The sequence below is a fragment of the Vombatus ursinus genome, unplaced genomic scaffold (assembly GCF_900497805.2).
Source record: "Vombatus ursinus unplaced genomic scaffold, bare-nosed wombat genome assembly UNPS02009824.1, whole genome shotgun sequence".
Lineage (NCBI taxonomy): Eukaryota > Metazoa > Chordata > Mammalia > Diprotodontia > Vombatidae > Vombatus > Vombatus ursinus.
Window position 1 is genome coordinate 7,012,704 of NW_020949602.1, and position 20,264 is coordinate 7,032,967.

The 20,264-nt window shown below is 36.5% G+C and overlaps 2 protein-coding genes across 3 annotated transcripts in view; both read right to left on the minus strand.

Annotated features, from left to right (window-relative positions):
• Positions 1–1,152, minus strand: part of LOC114036300 (cytochrome P450 2J2-like) — a 58,557-nt gene extending 57,405 nt beyond the window's left edge. For both annotated transcript variants that reach the window (XM_027852750.1, XM_027852749.1), the window contains exon 1: positions 807–1,152. In XM_027852750.1, coding sequence (XP_027708551.1) covers positions 807–1,019 — 213 coding nt within the window. In that variant the 5' untranslated portion in view covers positions 1,020–1,152. The remainder of the gene's footprint in view (positions 1–806) is intronic.
• A 15,889-nt stretch (positions 1,153–17,041) lies between these two features.
• Positions 17,042–20,264, minus strand: part of LOC114036288 (cytochrome P450 2J2-like) — a 48,702-nt gene continuing 45,479 nt past the window's right edge. Inside the window, exons 8-10 of the mRNA XM_027852729.1 lie at positions 19,214–19,316; positions 18,240–18,427; positions 17,042–17,577 (exon numbers count right to left, since the gene is read on the minus strand). Of these exons, the coding sequence (XP_027708530.1) occupies positions 18,246–18,427; positions 19,214–19,316 (285 nt within the window). The 3' untranslated portion in view covers positions 17,042–17,577; positions 18,240–18,245. The remainder of the gene's footprint in view (positions 17,578–18,239; positions 18,428–19,213; positions 19,317–20,264) is intronic.

The following is a 20,264-nucleotide window of genomic DNA, read 5'->3' on the forward strand; positions in this document are numbered from 1 at the left end:
AGAGAGAGAGAGAGAGAGAGAGTGTTGTTGCTGCTGTCTCCCCATTGTTAATCTGGTGAATCCTATGGGTTCTTTCTCAGAAGAAAGTTTTTAAATGCATGAAATAAAATAAAATTGTAAAGGAAACCAAGTATATTAAAATGCAGTGAGGCAAAATGTTTTTAACTAAAATTCACTGGCCCCAGGTTAAGTATCTCTGATTCTATAGTTTGAAGGGACCTCAGAGGCTGCCTATGCAATTTCTTCCAGTCAGTCTATTAATGAACACTTATTCAGTGCTTACTATGTGCCACGTACTGTGCTAAGCCTTGAGGGTATAACAAAGCAAAAGACAGTCAAGGAGCTCACCTATCACTTTATGGATAATAATAATAATAATAATAATAAACAGCTGATATATATATATATAAATATAATATGCAGACTTTAATGTGTGGCAATCACTGTGCAAAGCACTTTATAATTATTATCTCATTAGTTCAGAATCACAGAAACTGAGTCAGAAGGGACCTCAGTGGCGATCTAATCCTGACCACACGCAAAAGTTAAATTCGCCATGAGACACACACCGCACAGGTAATGAGCATTTGACTTTCTCCAGGTCCCACAGGTCAGAAGGGGGATGTGAACCCAATCCTTCTAAGCCCCAAACCAGACATTCTTTTCACTGTTGCTTCCCAGGTATGACCAGAGCAGGGATAGACATCCAGGCTTGAGGCTGCCCAGTCTAACACATTCCCCAGGGCCCTAGTTCCCATGCCCCCCTCACAGCCAGTGAATTCTCACCCTTCCATCTCACTCCTTACCTTTTGGACATGGATTTTGGGATTTTTATAGTCCATTTGGAAGAAGTTGCCCACTATAGGCAGTCCAGGAGGGCCAGGTGGGTAGTTGAGATGCTGCCTCTTCCTCTGCAGATACTGTGCCAGGATCAGGAGGATGGCAGACAGGAGAAGGAAGGTCTGTAGGGGGGCTCTTTCCCAAAGGGAAGAAAGCACAGTTCCCAAAAAGAGTTGCATATTGCCACAACTCTGGCACCAAGGCCAGACAAGCCAAGCTCCTCCTCCCCCTTCCTCTTCCTACAACAGCAGCAGCTATGGGGCCTCCAGGAGCAGTGTTCAGGTGAGGGACAAAACTCAAGGTATGTTTGTCCCCTTGGAGCTGCTGGCTAAGCTGACTTTATATCCTGGCAGTGAGAGCTCCAGGAAGTGCCAATCTCCCATCCATGCCTTAGCCCTTTGCCCTCTGCCAGGGCCTGCCTCCTGGGAGTAAACATGCCCCACCTCTACAATCTTCTGCCCTGAGAACAATACTGGGCTTATATGCTGGGAACCAGAGAGACAACTTGGCCAAAGCATCCTGGGAAGATTCCACACACTAACAGACCAACCCAGTGGGGCCGAAATCACAGGGCCAGACTTTTGGGGCAAGAAAGGACCCAGAATGTCACTAATTTTTTTTAAGGAGAACAACATGGTGACATCCAGAGACTCCAGGAAACTGACAAGGTCCCACAGCTCCTTGGAAGTTTTAGAGCCTTCACTGGAATCCACTCAGCTGTCTTCAAGTCAGCACACTTCTCCCAAATGCCTCCTAATGGGCTTGAGAACTACTCTAGAGGGACTCTAGATCTAGGATCCAGGGACCCCTGAGGGGTATGTGGATAGATTTCAGTGGGTTTGTGAACTTGAATGAGAGAAAATAATTTCAAATTTATTGTAATAATTAGTATAAAACTCCAATTGATTTATAACAAAATTCCGATGTAATTGCAATAAATGAAATAAAATGATAATGTAATTTGAATAAAATTCTAATATAATTGGAAAAAGTTGGAACAATTTGAATGAAATCTCAATATAATTGGAATAAGTGAAATAAAATTCCAATTTAATTGGAGTAAATTGAAATGAAATTCAAATGTTATTAGAAAAATTGGGATAACTGGAATAATCTTTCTATATGATTTGAATCAATGGAAATTATTGGAATGAATTGAAATGATTGGAATAAAATTCAATATAATTGGAATTTCCTTTGAAATCCTATGTATTTTATTTTATGCATTTAAAATGTTCTGATCCTTTGATCCAGCACTGCCACTACTAGGTATGTATTCCAAAGAAATCATAAGAAAGGAAAAAGGACCCACATGTACAAAAGTATCTATAGTAGCTCTTTTTGTGGTGGCCAACAATTGGAAATTGAGGGGATGCCAATCCATTGGGGAATGGCTGAACAAGCTGTGGTATATGAATGAAATGTAATACTATTGTTCCATAAGAAGTGATGAGCAGGAATATTTCAGAAAAAGATGGAAAGTCTTTCACGAATGGGTGCTGAGCTAAGTGAGCAAAACCAGGAGAACATTGTACACAGTAACAGCAACATTGTGTAATGACCATCTTTGACAGACTTAGCAACAATCTAAGACAATTCCAAAAGACTCATGATACAAAATGCTATCCACAACCAGAGAAAGAACTACGGAGTTTGAATGCAGATGGAAACATACTATTTTTTCTCTCTCTCTTTTTTTCTTTCTCAAGGTTTTTCCCTTTTGTTTTAATTTTTCTTTTACAACATGACTAATGTGGAATGATGGTTAACATGATTGTACATGTATATCCTATATCATATTTCATGCCATCTTGGGAAGGAGGGTTGGGAGAAAGGGGGGAAATTTAGAATTCAAAATTTTATAGAAGTGGATGTTGAAAGCTAAAAAACAATAAATGAATTTTAAAGAATGAATAAAATGTCATTCTGAGAAAGGATCCATATGTGTCAAAAGACTGACCAAGGGTCCAGGAAACAAAGAAGGTGGAAAATGCCTTCTCTGCTATGTAGGCACTTCTAAGTGCTTTGAACTGCTTTTATAACTTTCCTCAGTGTGTGAGGAGCCAAGGGTGAATGAATATCCCTGTCTTTTCCCTTCCGGTGGCCTCCATGGAGCAGTGAGTAGAAAGCTGGATTTGGAGTCAGAGGGCCTGGACCTGAATCTTGGCTCTTCCATTTTTGGTTCCTTGGGCCTCGATTTTCTCATCAGTGAAAATGGAGGTTGGGCTATCAGAGATGTCAAACACAAGACTCATGCCTAAAGAATCGTAGCTCATCACATGTGAGTATGACCAGGGCCAGATTAAAATGTAAAAAAGAAATGTTTAACAAACTAAAGACACAATACAACATGGATAATGCCAATATGTGGCTTTCTAACCTGCAGGTTGACATGCCTGCACTAGATGACGTCTGAGGTCCCTTCCACTAAAATACTATTTTCTCTAACTGTGAAATGAAAGACTGTGTCCACTCTCCTCAGGCATCTTGTAAAAGAGAAGTCAAGAGCAGGAAGATAGCCATTTGAACAAAAGACCAATTAATGATCCACATTCTGTTTATGAATCATAGAAGGTTTTATCTGGAATAAGTCTTAAAGATGACAGGATAATTGGGTCACAGATGCAGAGCTACAGGGATCTCAGAGGCCATGTAGGTCAACACTCTTATTTAACAGATGAGCAAACAGGTGGGGACCATCATAAATCACCATTATCTTAATGTTCTGTAGGGATTTGTAAACCTTATGTCATCTCATTTGCTCTTTATAACAACCATGTAAAATAAATATGATTATTATACCCATTTTACAGATGAAGAAACTGAGGCTAAGAGAAATTGGAAGACTTGCTGAGGGTCACATAGCTAACAAGTGTCTGAGGCAAGTTCTGAATTTAGGTCCTCTGAGAGAAATGATTATTAATAACCAGTGATTTGGAGAGATCCAGGGTTACCCCCTTCTTTTAAAGACTGGATTTTAAAAATTTCAGTCTCTTGAAGGACATTGCTGATAATGACATTGGATTAACTTTCTGGTTCAGACCTTACCCACTTTGGAAAGAGCCATTGTGTCCTGCTCAGGCTTAAGTGGGGTATAAATTCTTTGAAGCTGGCTGAAGGCTGGGTATGGTCAGGGTATAGAGATAGTCTCTCTGTCCAATGGTGCCAGGATGTCACTCTCAGCAGCTCATTGAATACCTTCTCTTCAAAGGGCACATAAACTGTGAGTCTGGTGCCATGATAGTCTTTGGTCTAAGAGAGATGGCCAAATGACCATCTTTTTATTAACAATTATGTTGGCTATATTGATAAAATGATTAAATTATTCAGAAACTATGTCTCTCAAACTTTTTTAATTGCCACAGACCCCAAGTGCAGGGCTCAAAAAGGCCAAGGTTATACAGGTGGTGATTTGCAGGGGCAAGATTCAAGGGCAGCTCCTCTGACCTCACATTTTGCCACTACATTATCCTGCCTTCCTATAAGCGACAATTATATTGGAAAGAGTGAGTAGGATGATAGTATCTAAACAGTTCTCAGCCCTGCTGCAATTCTGCTGTGATTCTATCCTGAAATTTCCAATTCTTTGCCACCACAAAAAGAGCTGCTATAAATATTTTTGTACATGTGCATCCTTTTCCCATTTGTATGATCTCTTTGGGATATAGCCCTAGAAGTCCTATTGCTGGGTCAAAGGGTATGCACATTTTTATAGCCATTTGTGCATATTTCCAAATTGCTTCCCAAAATGGTTGGATCATTTCAAACTCCACCAACAATGCATTAGTGTTCCAATTTTCCCATATCTTCTCCAACATTTATCATTTTCTTGTTTTGTCATCTTGGCCAATCTGATAGGTATGATGTGGTACCTCAGAGTTGTTTTGATTTGCATTTCTCTAATCAATACTGATTTAGGACATTTTTTCATATGACTATAGATGGTTTTAATTTCTTCATCTGAGAACTGCCTGTTCATATACTTTGACCATTTATCAATTGGGTAATGGCTTGTATTCTTATAAATTTGACTTAGTTCTCTATGCATTTTAGAAATGAGGCCCTTATCAGAGACACTGGTTGTAAAAATTATTTCCCAGTTTTCTGTATGTTGCATTGGCTTTGTTTGTGCAAAAAAATTTTCAATTTAATGTAATAAAAATTATCCATTTTGCATTTCATAATGTTCTCTATATCTTGTTTGGTCATAAATTCTTCTGTTCTCCACAAATCTGACAGGGAAACTATTCCTTGCTCTCCCAGTTTGCTTATAATATCAGCCTTTATATCTAAATTATGTACCCATTTTGACTTTATTTTGGTATCAGATGTAAGATTTTGGTCTATGCCTAGTTTCTGCCATACTATTTTTCAGTGAGCTGGGGTCTTTAGGTTTATCAAACAGTAGAGTACTATAGTCACTGACTACTGTGTCTCTTGTACCTAACCTATTCTACTGATCCACCACTCTATTTCTTAGCCAATATCAAGTAATTGTGATGATTGCTGGTTTATAATACATTTTAAGATCTGGTATGGCTAGGCCACCTTCCCTAGTATTTTTTTCATTAGTTCTCTTGATATTCTGGACCTTTTGTTCTTCCAGATGAAACTTGTTATTATTTTTTTTAACTCTTAAAATAATTTTTGGTAGTTTGATTGATATGGTATTGAAAAAATAAATTAATTTAGGTAGAATTGTTGTTTTTATTGTGTTAGCTCAGCCTACCCATGAGCAACTGATGTTTTCCCAATTATTTAGATATGATTTTTTTTGTGTGAAAAGTATTCTGTAATTGTGTTCATACAGTTCCTGGGTTTGTTTTGTTAGGTAAACTCCTAAATATTTTATAATGTCTGCAGTAACTTTAAATGGAATTTCCCTTTCTATCTCTTGCCATTGGGCTTTGCTATAATATATAGAAATGCTGATGATTTGTGTGGTTTTATTTTATATCCTGCAACTTTGTTAAAGTCACTTATTATTTCAAGTCATTTTTTGCTTGATATTCTAGGATTCTCTAAGTATGTCATCATATCATCGGCAAAGGGTGATAGCTTTGTTTCTCTTTTGCCTATTCTAATACCTTCAATTTCTTTTTCTTCTCGTATTGCTAAAGCTAATGTTTCTAGTACCATGCTGAACAACAGTGGTGATAATGGACATCCTTGTTTCACCCTGATCTTATTGGAAATTCTTTTAGCTTATCCTCATTACATATAATGTTTGCTGAAGGTTTTAAGCAGATACAACTTATCATTTTAAGGAAGACTTCATTTATTCTTATGCTTTCTAGTGTTTTTAATAAAAATGGGTGTTGTATTTTGTCAAAAGTTTTTTCTGCATCTATTGAGATGATCATGTGGTTTCTGTTAGTTTTGTTGTTGATATGATCAATTATACTGATAGTTTTCCCAAAATTGAGCCAGTCCAGCATTCCTGGTATAAATTCTGCCTGTCCATAGCTTATTATTCTTGTGATAAGTTGCTGTAATCTTTTTGCTTGTATTTTATTTAAAATTTTTGCATCTATATTCATTAGGGAAATTGGTCTATAATTTTATTTCTCTGTTTTGCCTCTTCTTGGTTTAGTTATCAGCACCATATTTGTATCATAAAAAGAATTTGGTAAGATTTCTGAACTGCCTATTTTCACAAATAGTCTATATAGTATTGGAATTAATTATTCTTTAAATGTTTGATAGAATTAACTTGTAAATCCATCTGACCCTGGAGATTTGTTCTTAGGGAGTTCATTGATGGTTTGTTTAATTTGCTTTTTTGAGATGGGCTTATTTAAGTGCTTTACTTTCTCTTCTGTTAATCTGTGCAATTTATATTTTTGTAAATATTCATCCATTTCACTGAGATTGTCAAATTTGTTGTCATACAGTTGGGCAAAATAGTTCCTAATTATTGTTTTAATTTCATCTTCACTGATGGTGAATTCACCATTTTCATTTTTGATACTGGTAATTTGTTTCTTTTTCTTTCTTTCTTTTTTTAATCAAATTAAGCAAAGATTTATGGATCTTGTTTTTTTTTTTATAAAACCAGCTCTTAGTTTTATTTATTAGTTCAATAATTTTCTTAATTTCAGTTTTATTAATCTCTCTTTTGGTTTTCAGTATTTCTAATTTGATGTTTTCTTGGGAATTTTTATTTGTTCTTTTTCTAGTTCTTTTAGTTGCATATCCAATCTGTTGATCTCTTCTATCTCTATTTTATTCATGTAAGCATTCAGAGATATAAAACTTCCCCAAAGAACTATGTTTGTGACATCCCATAAGTTTTGGTATGTTGTCTCATCATTGTCATCCTTTTGGATGAAGTTATTAATTGTTTCTATGTTTTGTTATTTGACCCACTCATTCTTTAGGATTAGATTATTTATTTTCCAATTAATTTTTAGTCTATCTTTCCATTAGCCTTTATTACATATACTTTTTATTTCATCATGATATGAAAAGAATGAATTTAACATTTCTGCCTTTCTACTTTAGATTGTGATGTTTTTGTGCCCTAGTACATGGTCAAATTTTGTGTAAGTGCCATGTCCCACTGAGAAAAAAGAATAATCCTTTCTATCCCCATTCAATTTTCTTCAGAGGTATACCATATTTAACTTTTCTAAAGTTTTATTCACATCCTTAGCTTCTTTCTTCTTTATTTTGTGGTTATATTTATCTAGTTTTGAGAGGGGAAGGTAGAGGTCCCCCACTAATATAGTTTTGCTGTCTAATTCTTCCTGTAACTACTGAACTTCTCCTCTAAGAATTTGGATGGTATACCCCTTGGTGCATATATGTTTAGTAATGATATTACTTTATTGTTGATAGTACCTTTTAGCAGGATGTAGTTTCCTTCCTTATCTCTTTTAATAAGATCTATTTTTGCTTTTGCTTTGTCTGAGATCAGGATTGCTATTTTTTTTTACTTCAGCTGGAGCATAATGTGTTCTATTCTAGCCATTTACCTTTACCCTGTGTGTATCCCTCTGTTTCAAGTGTGTTTCTTGTAAACACCATATTGTAGGATTATGGTTTTTAATCCATTCTGCTATCCACTTCCATTTTATGGGAAAATTCATCTCATTCACATTCACAGTTATGATTACTATCTATGTCTTTCAATTCTATTTTGCCCTCTCCCATTTATACTTTTCTTTCTTCTTTTCTACCTATCCCTCCTCACTAGAGTTTTGCTTTTGATCACCACTTCCCTCAATCTGCCCTCCTTTCTACCAGCCACCTCCCTTTTCTTTTCTTTTTCCCTTACTACTTTTTCCCTCCCTTCTATCCCCCCTTTTCTTTTCTTTCCCCTTTCCCCAACTATTCCCTATATGGCAAATTAAATTTCTATATGCGTGTATGTTATTCCATCCTTGAGCCAAATCTGATGAGAGTAAAGTTCAAACAATGCTCTTCTCCCTCCATTCTTTCCCTTTACTGTAATATGTCTTTGTGCCTCTTCATGTGACATAATTTACCCTTTTCTGCTTCCTCCTTTCCTCTTCTCCCATTACAATTCCTTTTCACCACTTCCTTAAGTTTATTTTTTTAATCAGGACATCAAAGTCAACTTAAACACACCCCCTCTATGTATATATATATATATATATATATATATATATATATATTCTGTCTAAATGTTGTAATAAAGATATAGTTCTTAAGAGTTATAAGTATCATCTTTCTATGTAGGAATGTAAACAGTTTTCCCATATTAAATAACTTTTTTTTCCCTTTCAAGTTTATTTTTTTATGCCTCTCGAGAATCTTGTATTTGAAGATCAAATTTTCCATTGAGTTCTGGTTTTTTTCATTAGGAAAACCTGAAAGTCCTCTATTTCATTTAATGTCCATCTCTTCCCCTGAAAGATTTTGCTTAATTTTGTTGGGTGGTTGATCCTTGGTTGTAATCCGAGTTCCTTTGCCTTATGGAATATCATATTCTAAGCACTCCAATCTTTTAATATAGAAGCTGCAAGGTCCTGTTCCATGATGTTTGAATTGTTTCTTTCTGGTTGCTTCCAGGATTTTCTCCTTGACCTGATAATTCTGGAATTTGGCTACAATATTCCTTGGCATTTTCAATTTGGGATCTCTTTCAGGAGGTGATTGGTGGATTCTTTTGATGACCGTTTTTCCCTCTGGTTCTAGGGTCTCAGGGCAGTTTTCCTTGATGATCTCATGAAAGATGCTGTCCAGGATCTTTTTTATATCATGGCTTTCAGGTAGACCAATAATTCTTAAGTTATCTCTCCTGGATCTATTTTCCAAGTCAGTTGTTTTTTCCAATGAGGAATTTTACATTTTCTTCTATTTTTTTCATTCTTTTGATTTAGCTTTACTGATTCTTGTTATTTTACAGAGTCATCAGCTTCCAATTGTAATTGTAATTGTAATTTTTAATTAATTGATTTCTTCAGTTAGCTTTTGTACCTCCTTTTCCATTTGGTCCATGTTACTTTTTAGGGAGTTGTTTTCTTCAGTATATTTTTTCCCTATTTTGTCGACAGTATTTTTTAAAAGAATTTTCATTTTTTTTTCTTCTAACTCTCTTATTTGACTTTTAACATCCATCTTGAGCTCTTCCAAGAAGGCTTTTGGGGTTTCAGAGCATTTCACATTCCCTCCTGAGGTTTCAGATGTGGGCATATTGACAATGTTATCCTCTCCTGAATTTGTGTTTTGATCTTTCCTGTCACCAATATGCTTTTCTATGGTCATTGTTTTTCTATGTTGCTTCTTGCTCATGTTGTTTGCCTTTTTTCTGGATTTTAAAGTTGATCTCTGCTTCTGGGGCATAGGGAGCACTTTCCAAGGCTTCTTGTGCTGGGGGCTAGAGGCCTGATTACTGGTTTGTAAAGGTGGGGCTTGCCACTGGCTTGCTGGAACATCTCCCTTCCTGTACTGGTCCTCTTCAGCCATGGCAAGAGGGACCTTTCCCTTTAATGCCCTTAGCCTCATGAGCTAAAAGACTGTTGTATCTAGTTTTTCTGCTGACTCTACTATTTCAGAATTTTTCCTGGGGCAATATTCTCTTGGTTTTTCAAGGTCAATAAAGGAGGGTGAGATCAGCTTACTGCTTACTCTGCTGTCTTGGCTCCCAGAAGTCTAAATAGGTGACTGTCAAACATTCAGTCTGTGGGCTAATAGCTCTAGCAGCAGTACTGACACTACTGTCACTGCCAATGCTGCTGATTCAGTCACTTTGAGTGCCTTTTCCTGGTCTGCTGGTGCAGGGGCTACATTGGCATGCCATGTTGCCTTGTGCTGGACTGTGCTTTTACCTCACCCAGTTCTGACAGACCCCTCCTGTTGACCTTCTAAGTTGTCTCTGGCATCTGTGAGCTGAGAAAACTGAAAACTGCCACTGCTGCTAGTGATTCAGCATAAGAAGTCTGCTCTGACTCTACTTAGACCTGGTCTGTGCTGTGCCCCGTGCACTGGATGCTTCTCTCTCAGGCCAGCGCAACAGACTTTTCCTGTCAACTTTCCAGGTTGTCATGGGCTGGAATCTACCCCACTCTGTCTCTTTGTGGTTTCTGCCACTCTATAATTTGTTCGGAGTCACTTTTTAAAGGTATATGAAGAGAATTGAGGGAGAGCTCATGCTAGTCCCTGTTTTCACTACACCATCTTCTCAAGTAGTTTTTAGTTGGTTTTCTAGGATTCTCTAAGTATGCCATCATATCATCTGCAAATAGCAAACTTTTTATTTCTTCGTTGCATATTTTGGTTTCTAAGACTTCTTTTTCTTCTCTTATTGCTATAGCTAGCATAATGGTGATAAAGGACATCCTTGCTTCACCCCTGATCTTATTGGGAAAGCTTCTAACTTATTTCCATTACAGATAATCCTTGCTGATGGTTTTAGATAAATATCACTTATCATTTTAAGGTGAATTCAATTGATTCCTATGCCCTTTAGTGTTTTCAATAGGAATGAGTGCTGTATTTTGTCAAAGGCTTTCTCTGCATCTGAGATAATTATAGGATTGTTGTTGGTTTTGTTATTGATATCAATTGTGTAGTTCTCCTAATATTGAACTAGTCCCAACTTTTCTGGTATAAATCCCACCTGGTCATGGTGTATGATCCTGATGATATATTGCTGTAATCTTCTTGCTAGTATTTTATTTCAAATGTTTGCATCAAATTCATTAGGGAAGTCAGTCTATAATTTTCTTTATCTTTTTTGCCTTTTCCTATTTTAGGTATCAGTACCATATTTATGTCATAAATAAAATTTCTAAGGCTCCTTCTTTGCTTATTTTCTCAAATAACTTATATAGTATAGTGAGTAATTGTTCTTTAAGAGTTTGGTAGAATGAATTTACGAATCTGTCTGGCCCTGTGATTTTTTCATAAAAAGTTCATTCATGGCTTGTTCAATTTCTTTTTGTAAGATTGGGTTTTTTAAAGTATTTTTTTCTCCTGTTTGTTTGCTTTTTGGTTAATATTCATCCATTTCATTTGGATTGTCAAATTTATTGGCATATAATCGGGCAAAATAGCTCCTAATAATTTTTTTAATTTTCTCTTCATTGGTGGTAAATTCAACTCTTTCATTTTTGAAACTAGTAATTTGGTTTTCTTCTTTCATTTTTAAAAATTGGATTAAAAATGATTCACTTATTTTAATATTTTTTCATAAAACTAGCTTCTAGTTTTATTTATTAGTTCAATGGTTTTCTTAATCTCAATTTGTTAATTTCTCCCTTGATTTTCTGGTTTAACAATTTGTTGTTTAATTGTGGATTTTTAATTTGCTCTTTTTCAAGTTTTCTTTTAGCTACAGATCCAAGTCATTGATTTTATCTTTCTCTATTTTATTGTTGTAAGCAATTAGAGATATCAAATTCCCTCTAAGTATTGCTTTCATTCCAAACCGTGACTTTTGGTGTGTTGTCTCATTGTTGTGATTTTATTTAATGAAAATATTGATTTTTTCTACAATTTATTCTTTGATCCACTCATTTTTAGCATTAGATAATTTAGTTTCCAATTAATTTTAATCTATCTTTCCATTATCCTTTATTGAATGTAATTTTTACTTAATTATAATCTGAAAAAGATGTATTTATTATTTACGTTTTTCTGTATTTGGTTCTAAGGTTTTTATAACCTAATTTATCATGAACTTTTGTGTAAGGGCCATTTACTGCTGAGAAAAAGGTGTATTCCTTTCTATTCCCATTCCATTTTCTCCAGAGATCTATCATATCTAACTCTTTCTGAATTTTATTCACCTCATTAATAATTGTTTATTTTTTTGGTTAGATTTTATCTAGTTCTGAGAGAGGAAAGTTGAAGCCACCCACTAGTATAGTTTTATTGTCTATTTCTACCTGTAAGTCTTTCAACTTCTCCAAAAATTTAGTTGCTATACCTATTGGTGCATATATAGTTTGCTCACTTCATTATTTATGGTATCTTTCTGCAAGATATAGTTATCTCTTTAAACTAGATCTATTTTTTTTTATTTTTGCTTTCTCTGAGATCCTGACTGCTACTCCTGTTTTTTGTTTGTTTCTTTGGCTTCAGTTAAAGCATAATTGATTCTGCTCCAGCCTTTTACTTTTACCCTGTGTGTTGCTCTGCTTCAAATATGTTTCTTGTAAACAATATATTGTGGGATTATGGTTTTTCATTCATTTTGCTATCTACTTCTATTTTCTGGGTGAGTTCATCCCATTCACATTTATAGTTTTGACAATTAACTGTGTATTTTTCCTTTATGCTATTTTCCCTTGTTTATTCCTCTCTCTCTATCTCTCTCTTACCCCCACCATGTTCCTCCTCTCAAGTGTTCTACTTCTGACCATCTCTTCCAATCTGCCCTCCTTTCTATCAGTAACTTCCTTCTATTGTCCTCGTCCCCCTTTTTTTTAACTTCCTTATAGGGTTAGATAGATTTCTGTACATAAGTGAGTGGGTATGTTATTCTCTCTTTGAGACAGTTCTGATGAGAGTAAGGTTTAAGCTTTGCCTGCCGATCCTTATTTTCTCCTCCATAATATGTTTCTCATGTCTCTTTTATGACATAATTTACCATGTTCTATCTTCCCCACCTCCTTCTAATGCAATCTTCTTTTCACTCCTTTATTTTGATTTCTTTGGGTCTCATCTCATTAAAGTCACCTTATTTTTATATGCTTTGTCTACATATAGTTTTTTTTCTGTTTTCCCTTTTACTAATAAAGTCCTGAAGATTTAAAATATCATCTTGCCACATAGAAATATAAACTTATTATATATAGAAGTTTAAACTTATTGAATCTCTTAAGTTATCTCTTTCTATTTTATTTTTTGCCTTTTTATGTTTCTCTTGAGTCTTGTATTTAGAGATCAAATATTTTATTCAGCTCTGGTTCTTTATTTAGAAATGCTTGAAAGTCCTTTGTTTCATTAATTGCCCACCTCCGTCCCCCATGAGGTATTATATTCAGTTTTGCTGGGTAGGTGATTCTTGATTGTAGTCCTAACTCCTTTGCCTTCCAATATATCATATTTCAGACCCTCCTGTTCTTTAATATGGAAGCTGTCATATCCTGTGGAATCTTGACTGTAGCTCTATGTATTCAAATTGTTTCTTTTTGGCTACTTGAAGTACTTTCTTTTTGATCTGTGAGCTCTAGAATTTGGCTATGATGTTCCTGGGAATTTTCATTCTGGGATTTCTTACTATGTAAACTATTCAAAAAATAAGCAAACAATGAGTCTTAATGTTGTGGTCTGAGAGGTTGAGGCCCCTCAAGGACTGAAGTACAGGACTGGGTCATCTGGAATGAATTCACAGACTCAAGCACTCTTTAAGTCAAGGTGGCAAAGATTTATTGTTACACTTTTCAGCGGGCAAGGATTCTTAAGGAACCTGCAAGAGACTGAGGATAGAGCTAGGGCTTATATGGAAAAGGGCATGGGAAAGGAATGCCAGGGACACTGATGAGGTAATCTAAAGATGCAGGTGTCTTTGGGAGCTGTGGATGAGAAAGTACAGGGAGTATACTGGACAGGGAGGGAGATGACAGAGGTATGGATCTTTGGAGTCTGGCAGGAGGAACAGTCCTTGGGCCAGCCAAGGACAAAACTCCTTGGGCTGGGCAAGGTACCCCTCTCCCTCTGTCTTGATGAGAGAATGCTCTGCAACAAGGGAAAGCTTTCTCACAAGACAGGCACTTACTAAGAAATTGGGAGGCTTCCAGAGACATGATCTGAGGACTGGGGTCTGAGCAGCCCAGCACTCTCTCACCCAGCTTTGTGTAGCTGCACCAGGGAGAGAGATAAGTGTCCTGCTGGGGCCTACACATGAATAACTGCTAAGCACAGTATCCTTGGGCTGGGGAGTGGTTATTAGAGACAGTGTTTCTGAGGCTAGGGAGAAGATTGGGGTCCAAGTACAAGCACAAGCACCCAAGCACCCCATCATTAAGAAATTCCTTTAAGTACACAAATATGGTGTTGATACCCAAACAGGAAGAGTCAAAACAGAGAAAGAAAACTATAGGCCAATTTCCCTAATGAATATTGATGTAAAATATTTTAAATAAAATACTAGCAAAGAGATTATAGCAAGGATCATACCCTATGACCAGGTGGGATTTATACCAGGAATGCAGGGCTGATTCAATATATCAGTCACAAAACCAACAGAAATCATATGATTATATAAGTAGATACAGAAAAAGGCTTTGACAAAATACAACACCCATTCTTGTTAAAAACACTGGAGAGCACAGGACTAAATGAAACTTTCTTTAAAACAATAAGAAGCATACATCTAAAACCATCAGCAAACATTTTCTGTAATGGGGGTATTTAGAAGTCTTCCATGTACAATCAGGGGTGAAGCAAGGATGCCCATTATCAGCTCTATTATTTAATGTTGTACTAGAAATATTAGCTATAGCAATAAGAGAGGGAAAAGAAATTAAGGGAATTAGAATAAGCAATGAGGAAATAAAAACATCACTCTTTGCAGATTATATGATGTTATACTTAGAAAATCCTAGAGAACCAACTCAAAAACTACTTGAAATTATTAACAAATTTAGCAAAGTTGCAGGATACGAAATAAGCCCATGTAAATCATCAGCATTTGTACATATTACCAATGAAGCCCAGCATCAAGAGATAGAGAAATTCCCTTTTAAATAACTGTAGACAATACAAAATACTTGGAAGTCTACCTGCCAAGGCCAACCCAGGAATTATATAAACACAATTATGAAACATTTTTCACACAAATGAAGTCAGATCTAAACAATTGGAAAAATATAAATTATTTATATGTAGGCAGATCCAATATAATAAAAATAACAATTCTACCTAAATTAATCTATTTACCCAGTGCCATACCAATAAAACTACCAAACATTTTATAGGCCTAGAAAAAATAAAAACAAAATTCATCTGAAAGAACAAAAGCACAAGGATATCAAGGGAATCAATGAAAAAAATGCTAAACAAGGTGGTATAGGGGTAACAGACCTCAAACTACATTATAAAGTGGTAATTATCAAAACCATCTGGTACTGGCTAAGAAATGGAGTGGTGGATCAGGGAAATAGATTAAGTACAAATTACATTATAGTAAATGACCACAGTAATCTGGTATATGATAAACCTAAAGATCCAAGCTTTTGGGACAAAAATTTATTATTTGACAAAAACTACTGGGAAAACTGGCAAACAGTAAGACAGAAACTAGTAATATATCAACATCTCATAACATCTACCAAGGTAAGGTCAAAATGGGCACATGATTTAGACATAGAGGGTGATACTATCAGCAAATTAAGAGAGAATGGAACAGTTTAACTGTTAGATTTATGGATAAGGGGAAAAATTAGGAGCAAAGAAAATATAGAAAGCATTACAAAATATAAAATAGATAGTTTTGGTTATATAAAATTTAAAAAATTTTGAGCAAACAAAACCAATGAAACCAAGTTTATAAGGAAAACAGAAAAATGGGGGAATATTACAATAAATATCTCTGTTAAAGGCCTCATTTCTTAACTATATAGAGAAATGATTCTAACTTATAAAAAAAATACAAGTCATTCTCCAATTGATAAGTGGTCAAACGATATTAACAGGCAGTTTTCAGATGAAGAAATCAAAGCTATCTATAGTCATATGAAAAAGTGCTCTAAATCATTATTGATTAGAAAAATACAAATCGATAACTCTGAGGTATCACCTCTCACCTATTAGAAAGGCTAATGTTACAAAAAAAGGAAAATGTTGGATGTTGGAGGAGATGTGGAAAACTGGAACACTAATGCATTGGTGATGGAGTTGTGAACTGATCCAACCATTTTGGAGAGCAATTTGGAACTATGCCCAACAGTTTATAAAACTGGACATACCCTTCGATCCAGCAATACCATTACTAGGTATGTATCACAAAGAGATCACAAAAATGGGGAAAGGACCCACATATACAAAAAATAAAGCAGCTCTTTTTGTGGTGAAAAAGAATTGGAAATTAATGGGATGCTCATCAATTGGATTATGTTTAACAAGGTGTAGTATATGATTTTAATGAAGTATTACTGTGCTATAAGAAATGACAAGCAGGATGTTTTCAGAAAAATCTGGAAAGACTTACACGAACCGTTGGCAAGTGAAGTGAAAAGAACCAAGACAACATTGTACACAGTAAAAGTAATCTTGTATGCTGAAGAACTGCGAATGACTTAGCAATTCTCAACAATACAATGATCTAAGACAATCCCAAAGGATTAATGATGAAATATACTATCTACCTCCAGAGAAAGAACTGATATTGGTTGAATACAGACTGAAGGTTGCTATTTTTCATTTTCTTTCTTTCTCTTACTGAGTCTTCTTGTACAAAATGACTAATATGGAAATGCTTTACATAATTGGACTTGTACAACCTATATCTGATAGCTTATCATCTCAGGGAGGGTAGACGGTAGAGAGGTATAGAATTTGGAACTCAAAACTTTAAATGAAAGTGTTAACAAATTTTGAAAAAAATTAAGACTGCCTGAAATTACCGTCATCAATTTTTCAGGATTTTTTAAAAAATTTTCAGCCTTTGATTTAGTAAACTCCTTTTTGTTTTCCCATCTATAAACTGGGCCTACCTCTATTCACCTGAGAGGGTTGATGTGGTCATGATTAAAACCTTCAAATAACAGAAACTGAAGCAAAAGAGTACCAAGTGTGATTAGTTTATTAGCAATTTGCCAGTAAAATAGGTGCACAGCAACCTCATTTGGTACAAGGGCCTCATTGTGAACTCACAGAGCATTTTTCAGGTATAATTGAGGAACATTAGAAAGTAGAACATAAACAATAAATGAGGAACATTGATCATATTGTTTCACATGGGCGTTTACATTTTCTGATTGGCTGAGGTATTCCAAGAGTTTTCATGATCATCATAGAAATGTACTTTGTGTAAGCAGTTCTGACAAGAACCTTTACAGGAATAGGGAAGAGTTCAGCAGTTCTCAAGGTGTAGGCATTACTAGCCCCAAGAGATTATAATTAATAGTGGAGTAATTTTGATTTATTGTCTATAATAAGGTTTCTAATAGGAATGAGGAACTGAACTCAGCAGCTGATGGATTAATACTCAAACTGTTTAAGTCAAAAGAAATAATTAATATGGAAGTGAGTGATTTAGAGATGAAACGACCGGCAAGTGTATATTGGGCACCTTCTCCATCTTGGACACTTGGCTGGATGCTGTAGATTCAAAGACATAAAGAAAACAGTCACTGCCCACGAGGAGTTTACAATTCATAAGGATTCTCTAAGGATTGTCCTCATCAACCTGGGGATGTCTCCTGTCACTCCCACAAACTCTCCAAAACCTCCCCTAAAATCACAACCAGCATATGAATTATATGAGCAAGACACCAAAAGGTAGCCAATCAAACAAAAAAGAAACCTAATTTGGCCCCACTGTTTGAGGTAGGAGAGGAAAAGCATTGGTTCTCTGTTTCTAGCATCACAAAGTTTTACATTTAGAACTGGACGGGACCTTAGAGATCCTCCTCCTCCTCCTCATTTTAGGTGAGGAAACTGAGGCAGAGGTTTAAATGCCCAAGGTCACACAGCTAGTAAGTGGCAGGTTTGGAATTTGAGTCCAAGTCCTTGGAGTCCAAGTCTAATAAGCACTCTGTTTTCCTTTTGGTGGTATTAATTCCTCTCCTTTTTCTGAGTGGGAAGGTTCAAATTGGGCCACAGATCCCCTCCCTTTGTCTCTTTCTCCTCTTCTCCCCACCTTGACTTCTTTCCCTTTCCCCACCCAAATTCCAAAGGGCAAGGTGGGTGACCCCTTGGAGGATAAGGATAGTTCAAAGTCCTTCCCCATGTCCCCTTGGAAGAACATCCTCCAGGCCTACCTTGGCTTACATCACTCGAGGAATGGCACAGATTTGGTAAGAAGCAGGAGCAGTGGTCACTCGAACTTCGGGGTCCAGGCTCAGCTTGGTGTTTAGGGGAGCCTGAAATGTGAATTTCTGGAGCAGGCAAGTGAAGAAAAGGAAGAGCTCAGCCCTAGCCAACTGTTCTCCCAGGCAGATCCTCTTCCCTGAAAGGCAAAGAAGTCAAAAACAGTCAATTGTCTAAAGCTTGGCACAGCCAGTGGTTTTCGGTAGGAGGTCCCCACAGCCTGGGTCTGAATCCTAGCATTGGATTGAGCCTTAAGGCTATTCAATGGCTTGTCCACAGTACAACCCGAATAAGAGTCAGAAGTGGAATTTGAACCCAAGTCTTCATTGTTCCATGTCAAGCACCATATCTACCATGCCATGCTGCTGCCAACCTCAAAGACATAGTACAGTTGAAATCCTGCATCTGTAAATAAAGGACCTGGGTTTAGATCTGTCAAAATATTAAGAGACACCCTGTTTTCCAGATCTAAGGCCCAGCAAGCACACTGTGCCCTGAGCTTGACATAACAGCAATCCTTTGTGCTCTAGATGATATCACCCTCTGTCTAAGTGTATTGCTTTGACCAGCCCAAGGTGTTCCCTGAGGGATTTGTGATTTTCATATTTATCAATAACTGTTTGAATTTGTGGGAGCTCCTCCTGTTTCCCAGGAACCTGAGACTCAATGTGCTGTAACCTAAAGTTATACATCATCTCTCTTTTTTTTTTTTAAGAAACGATTTCTTTTTTGTTTTTGTTTTGTTTTGTTTTGCAAGGCAATTGGGTTTAAGTGACTTGCCCAGGGTCACACAGCTAGTAAATGTCAAGTGTCTGGTCTGACACGAGATTTGAACTCAGGTCCTCCTGACTCCAAGGCTGGTGCTCTATCCACTGTGCCACCTAGCTGCCCCCATTGCCCCCATCATATCTCTTGACATGCTCACGATCCCTGTTCTTCCAAGTAAATTGAACTAGGTATTGCACTCCTATTCCCACCACACTAACTGTGGTTCTGTACTCCACTACATAATCACAAAGCTCAATGACCTTTAAGATTTGAGAGAATCAATTTAAAAACTGTTCCCATAGGAACCAGGAATGCCTACATTGTCCACTCATGAGCCTGCCATGGGAACTGCTACTCAAGACCTAAGAATGATTCTGTCATGGTCCAGTCCACTGTTTTGTGTTGTTGTTTTTTTTAATGTATATAAGACCTTCCTTTGTCCCAGAATGTTAAGCCCACCTTCTGATGAAGGGGGACTTCTACTTCCAAGTGTTTTTCTCCCTTTGAAATTAATTAAACTTCTATTTGTATCCTGAGTCTCTTGTCTCTAGCCTGTTCTGCTTGGCTCTGGCCATTCCCAGGTTAGAGGCTGGTTCTGGTCTAGTTGACAGATCCTACCTTGGATGCTTCTTATCCAGGTGGCATTGGACAGTCACTTAACATGAGTAGGTGTGGACCCTAAAGACCCTTCTAGCTCTAGATCTACGATCCTACTTCTGTGTAGCCTTAGGAAAAACAGGTCCTTTTTCTGAATTTAAGCCAGGTGTGATCAGTGGAGAGTGTTAGAGCTGTAGTTAGGAAGACCTGAGTTCAAATCCTAACTTTGATACTTAGAAGCCGTGTGACTCTGAGCAAGTCACCTAACTGTTTTCAGTCTCAGTTTCCTCATGTATAAAATGGGGATAACAATAGCACCTAACTCACACGGTAAAGATGTAAAGGACTTTAAGAACCTTAAAGGACTGTATGAATGCTAGTTATCATCATCATCGTCATCATCTTTATTACTAATATTACTGGGGCTATTGGATGCTATTACTACTAATATAACAATTAATATTTTTCTTCTCTGTCTAATGCAAACAATATTGGCATGTGCTTCACTGGGGTATTGTGAAGGCTGAATGGGATAATGCATGTCAGGCCTTTGTTAGTCTTACAGTATCAATCTCTTCTCATCTGCACGATGGGAAAAAACTTCTGATCCT